General features: G+C 43.9%; 1 protein-coding gene across 1 annotated transcript; it reads left to right on the forward strand.

Moving 5' to 3' along the window:
* Positions 1–3,906: 3,906 nt before the first annotated feature.
* LOC6587540 (eclosion hormone) lies at positions 3,907–6,009 on the forward strand. The gene is made up of 4 exons (XM_002013045.2): positions 3,907–3,920; positions 5,287–5,481; positions 5,551–5,579; positions 5,654–6,009. Exons 2-4 carry the CDS (start codon positions 5,376–5,378, stop codon positions 5,807–5,809), a joined length of 291 nt encoding a protein of 96 aa, XP_002013081.1. The 5' UTR covers positions 3,907–3,920; positions 5,287–5,375; the 3' UTR covers positions 5,810–6,009.
* The last annotated feature ends 448 nt before the right edge of the window (positions 6,010–6,457 follow it).

The raw sequence follows: 6,457 nt of genomic DNA on the forward strand, positions 1-6,457 counted from the left end.
TAATTCCGCTAATTAATGTGTATTGGCAAATAATTAATCAGCTCCTTGAATAGGTAATTAGCAAAGTGTGTACTAATTCGCCGATTGTCCTGGCCCACTGCCACTGCCACGAATTGCCATATATCAATGCGGATTATGCTGTTCCGGATAATTCCAATAACAAATCGCATAAACTGAACCCGTTTCGGAAAATAGGTATACGAGTATCGCTCCAGAAAACCTGAAAATGTGTTTGTGCAACAACCAAAGCCAAAAAACCTCAAAAAGCAATTAGCAAATAAAGCAGAGACAGGCCTTCTGGCACAGCGTGAGCCGAAAACAAATAAGCAACAAAAACCAAAACAAAACAAAGCAAAATCTAAGAACGATGGAAAAAACACAACAACAGAAACAAAGGCAACTTGGAGTCAAATACAAAATGAAAGGACATTAAACATGAACGAGCATTGGTGGGACAAAGTAAACGGCAGGATTAAAACGGCTCTTTCACTCGCTCCGGGTCGCCCTCTGTACATTTCCATGACCACACACAGATACAGATACAGATACAGATACACACTGGCACAGACAATTGTGGGCAGACAGACAGAGAGACAGAGAGGCATGGGCATGCCACCAAACGCTTCCCCAATTGGATTCAGCCTCAATGCCGCCACTTAAGCAGCGCTACGTGAGCAAGGAGACACACACGCAAATAACTGCGGGGGCAGCTTTTAATTATCTCGTTATTTTTTAATTTCCAGCATTTCACTGATTTCATTTCGAGCACATTGAGCGCGCCAGGCGGTCGCCCCCGAGATGAGGTCTGTCCCGTCGCCGCCTTACAAACCCGCCCGAACGCTGAGTATGCAGAAGCGAAGGAGGAGGACCTTGAGATGCAACTAATTCGCAGCTCGCTTAATTCTGCTCCGGCTGTTGTCTTTGGGGGTCGGGGCCAGGTCCAGGCCAGGACTAGCCGGGGACAGGTATAATTTGTTAACGCTCTAATGGCCCGGCCACTTTGAATGGCTTTTAAAGCCCCACAAAGGCGAGGCGAGGCACACTGTAAAGTGAGCTGAAAAACAATTAAGGCAGCCGGCTACCCGCTGCCTCGCTGCCCCGCTGCCCCGCTGCCCCGCCGACCTGTCGACCCATCAACCCTCCACATTAACATCAAATTAGTTTGTGGATTAACACGTTTTTCACATGCCGGTGGCCGAAGAAGGTATGGGACCGTTGGGATTGTGTGTGTGTGTGTCCCAAGCAAGTGAGGCGCCCAAGCTTCATTACGCATACGCGACGATGGCTGGTGCGGCGGGGAGTGGAGTGGAACGGGATCTTAGCTCTTTAGTTTGGCCCCATACCATCCCGTGTGCACTGAGGCATGTGAAAGGCTTACATATACTAATTATACTCCTGGCTTGCTCTTATTTTCGGGGGCATAGTTAAAAATACTTTAAGGTTTATTATTAACAAGTGCCACAACTATATTAAGAGTTTTGTCCTTCCATCGCATACTTTCTGCTTATTGGGGATTGCCAGTGTAGCAGCTCAGAGCACTGCTGAGCGGGGGGGATAGGAGTGGTTTAACGAGATATTTAAATAAAAGTTTTTTGTTCGACCTGGCAAAGTTTGCAGCTACAAAATAGGCTTCATTGCTCTTTTGTCATGCCCGGCTAGCTGGCAGCATATATCTTGGAGCTAAAATCAGTGCCACAATGAGCATATTGTATGGCTAAAAAATTTAATGCTTACGTGCCTGAAATATCCAGCGAGGCACAAAGGAAGCGATTGCAATATATGGATGGACTGGAGCATGTGAGGCGCATCGCATCGACTGTGCCGGCAAAGTTCATAAATAAAGCGTCCGAAAACCTCGGCTTGCCTTGGCTTGGGGATTGGTTTAAAATAAAAGTTTCTTGCCGCTGCAACAAAAACGAAAAAGCTGCCTCGCAAATGCTGCACTATAAAGAAAATCGTTTACTGATTTACTCGGTGTGGTCTTCTGTGGAGCGTTGCTCCAACTAATAAAAGTTTTCGCTGTTCGACGGCGTTGATGTTGGTGTGCCACACCCATACACCCGATTCGATGGCTGGTCATCGGTGGAAACGTTTGCTGTTGTGGCTTTTCAGCAATTTCAACGCACGTCCTGGGGAGGGGGGGAGGGTGCGTCAAAAAAAAGACCTTAATCTGCCCGGCACTTTAATAATGAGATTTATATTGAAGAGAAATTGATTGCCTCTATGGGAGTCATTAAATGGACTAAGAAATATATCCAACGACGAGAGACTTCTTTCCAAGCTGGGAATCGTTAAAATATATTCTTAACAGAATTACGTTCAGGAACCTTTAATGTTGCTCTGAAACTCTGTGGCACTTCTACTATCCTTGTAATAGGGTCACGCCAAGCTGTATTGTAACAGATTTTCTTCTGCTCTTCTTTGAAAACACATTTTCATGAATGGAATGCTTTGTTTTATTCCATTTTAGTAATAATTTCGCAAAAAGATTTAAATTTTCGAAAGTATTTTAACGCGCCATCTAGCGGAGCTAAGTAACATGCTCCACTGCTTGGATAATTGTAGATGCAGTGATGCCATACTGACAAAAAAGTTACAGTTTTCAAGCAGTGCACTGCTAATAAGCCGTTCTTCGGTTAAGTTTAATTTAAATTTTTAAATGCGCCTAAGAAATGTGTTTACTTTACTCTAATAAAACGGAAATTGTTGAACATAAAAGCTATCTATTTTTATTGGAGTTTAAATATTTTAGGGTTACAAAAGAGGATAATGGCATCAGCTAATGAAAGTGTAATTCATATTTAGAGCCCGCGGGGCTAGAAAATAAAACAAAAATTGAAGACTGTTCTACATTTCCACATAAGTGGGAATGGTCATTACGCCGTAGTTGTTGCGGGCTGACATCAGGATGTAGCATTCGTTGCCCCAATTGGTGGACAAGGAATTCTGCACCAGGCAGTAGTCCGTGCCCTTGCTGGTGCCTAAGCGCACTGCCAGAACGGCTTGAACCAGACCATCCACATCGTTTATTGCTGTACTTTTATTAGATGATTGTTGTTATTTAAATATGTTTCTTCAGCTAGACCTTTTTATTTCCATTGAGGATGGGCTAAAGCTGTCAGCCAGACCAGGATCTGTTAGGTTGTTAGCACCGTAGTTATAGAAAAGCCGACTCAAAACGGCTCATAAGTTCAGACCGGTGGAAATGTCCTGTAAAGCAGAATGAAACCACACCAAACCGATCAGAAAATGTGTAGCTTATGGTCAATGGGATAATTTCACAACAGCATACGTCGCAATACATTATTAGTTGAGACTTGTATTCAGTAAAGATTGTAAAGTCTGTATCTGTGTTGTGAGCCATATTTGATTGAATTGTTATGCAAGGGGTGAAGTGAGTTCACAAGCGCGAGTTGGTCCAGGGACTAGGAAATCAAAGCAATATGTCATGATTTAGAACTACAGAAAAAGCAGCTTCTTTTCATAGTTGTTAGAGAAACTTTTGCGCTGTTTGCATTTCCTGTTTGTACCAATCCAAATTCTACGAGTACTTCGTGTAACGGCTGCGCCAAAAAGAAACGCAATTAAACTGGATAAGTTACATGTTACATCCAGCGAACAACTGCTGTGAAAAGCACTCAAGAAAGTGGCTGACTACTCTACTGCCAGCGGAAGTGACATTTTGCCAGCTTGCTGCTGGCGAGCACATATTCAATTATGTGGATTTACTGTGGAGATAAATTGATTAATTTGCTCGCACAAAAGCCCAACGACGGACTTTGTATAAATACGAAAAGAACTCTTCAATCCGACAGCAGTTATTCTAGAACCAGTTTCCAGCAAACAAACTTGTTGCCAACGCCGACCCGACACTTTTTTGACCGGAGCCCACACCTCGCCGCCAAAACAATCAACTACCGGTAAGTGTCGAGTACCGTTCATACGTCATTATCAAATCGTTCGGCCAAAATCATATGTTAAAACCCGGCTCAAGTGTCACGCCCACAAAGCGGCTGGGCTGTGACGTATTCGCGGCATAAATCGCCGCGGGCTTATTACTCATATGCTGGCGCGTGTTGCCTATTAGTTAGGAAACAAACAATTTGTGTCGCATAAAATTAGCATAACTAAAACTTTTCCCACGATACAGTTGAATCGTTTATACACAAATATATGTATATATTTTGTAGTTTAGTCTCCACATTCTGTTTCGCTTGGATGGCATCAATTTAAATCGTTTAAAGAAAAGGCAGGCGCCCCAAAACCAGTTGCAGTACCTTTGCCCTAGCCGCCTTAGTAGCGTGTCCGGTTGGAGGCAGATCCGTGTAGGACAAAAGAATGCTCATTATATCGGAGCGTAACTTATTGTTATAGCCAGGCCCACCCAACCCCGTTCTACACGCCACAGTTTTACAACATTTTTAATGCATTCACAGCACCATTAATTAATGAGCGATCGGATCGGTTCGGAGCGGATCGGATCGGCAGACCCGGCGCTTGCCATTCGCATAAAATTTGCATTAATTACAGCTACAGTTCGGCGGCTTGACACTTCCTGCTGCTGCTGCTGTTGCTGTAGCTTTCCGAGAAGTTTTCCTAAAGCTCTTTAGGTGCTACTTTCCTTCTGAACTTCGGTGACTTTTTTGCTGTGCTCTTGAAAGTGGGGGAAATTTTTCGCCAGCTGTAAACAGCATTGATAAAATGACATGCCAGATCTGTAAATAATTTACGCGGGAGACGGGTCTGCAAACATGTGTATTTTGAATTGCCTTACAAAACATTTCTGTCGCGTCTCCTTTGAAGTCTTATCAGTGGCATTCCATAAATTCTAACTCATTTAATGGGCCGAACATCCATTTAGCAGAAATTAAATCTGTTCACCTGATAGCTATGCAAAATTCAATGGCCACAAAACAGATCTCTGAATAGGAACATTTTTTTGCGTATCGCTCGGTACAAATCGAAATTTGCATACGCTTAGCAACTATAATGGCAGTTTTATTGAATTTGTATTGATTTCGATTCGTTGAAAGATCTGACGTAGCTTAGCGCCACTTGGGCTGGGACTTGGGACTGGGCGCTCGAGTGTCTCTGTCCGTCAGTGGTCCGACGGCTTCGCCTCGCTTCTGCGCTTTCAGAGACCGGCTTCAGCAATAGTTGTTTTTGTTGTTTCTGTTCAGACTTCTTTACGTTATTAAGCTTTCGCATCTGCGTTTGGGCCGAGAGCATATGTATATAAAATAAGAAGACAAACGAGCGATAATAATTATTTCAACTCCGCTCTAGACCAGCCAAGTCGCAAGCCAGCCAGCCAGCTCCCGGTCGTATCCGACAAATCAGACACAAAAATACTATCAACACAGAATCCATCCATCATGAATACCAAGCCCTTAGTACTGTGCACCGTTGTGGTAGTTGCCCTTTCCCTGCTGCAATTCGGGGATGCCCTGCCCTCCATCGGGCACTATGGCAAGCGATTTGGTAAGTCTGCAGTCGCTCGAGTCCTCCTCCATGGCGTATTCAATATCAATTTTAATTGCTTACTTGCAGATGCGATGGGCGGCATTGATTTCATTCAGGTTTGTCTCAATAAATCATCTTGAACCGATGATGTATGGCCAATTAACACATTCACATACTCCTTCTGCAACAGGTGTGTCTCAACAACTGCGTCCAGTGCAAGACCATGCTCGGCGACTACTTCCAGGGCCAGACCTGTGCGCTCTCCTGCCTCAAGTTCAAAGGCAAAGCCATACCCGACTGTGAGGACATCGCCTCAATAGCTCCGTTCCTTAATGCCCTCGAGTAGAGCCGCCGTAGAGGCGTCTTTTGGCCCAAGGGGTGCTTTTGAGTGTGTGTGTGTGTTTTTGTATGGCCTGTGACTCAGGTGCGGATTTGGGTCAATGCGATGCTCAACAAGAGACGATCATGACTGCTGATTTCGACTCGACCACAAAGATTATGAAACTGACTTTTGCTAAACAATTGAACTTCCAGCACGTAACCAAAGAGTTCCTATTAACTTAGGTATAATGTTATCGTAAATAAACTAAACTAATTATGTCTTAATCCTCAAGAAGGGCTTGTCTTTTATATCTGGCCGTAAGTGGGATTTCAGAGACTGTTATATTTTCATTCAACTTAAAAAATGAAAAGTTCCGGTTTGAATCTAGGGGGTTTCCCGTTCCATTAAAACACTCCGGTTATTAACTTATCGATCATACGTTTAACTCTGATGCTTCAGGGTTGCTTTCTGGTACCGATTCCTATATTCAGCAGATAGTTATCTGCTGGTACTTCAAAAAATCAAAAAATCATTGTGATCCGGCGTCGGCACAAACGGAACAGTGTGTACGTGAGGCAGCCCAGCAGCAGAACACTCTCCTATGCCCTGTGCCGGGCCCTGATTTTAATGCAGGACTTCCCATCCCATTCGGTATGTTCTTTGAATTCTTGA

This window comes from Drosophila persimilis, unplaced genomic scaffold, assembly GCF_003286085.1.
Source record: "Drosophila persimilis strain 14011-0111.01,24,50 unplaced genomic scaffold, DperRS2 tig00000000-arrow-pilon, whole genome shotgun sequence".
Lineage (NCBI taxonomy): Eukaryota > Metazoa > Arthropoda > Insecta > Diptera > Drosophilidae > Drosophila > Drosophila persimilis.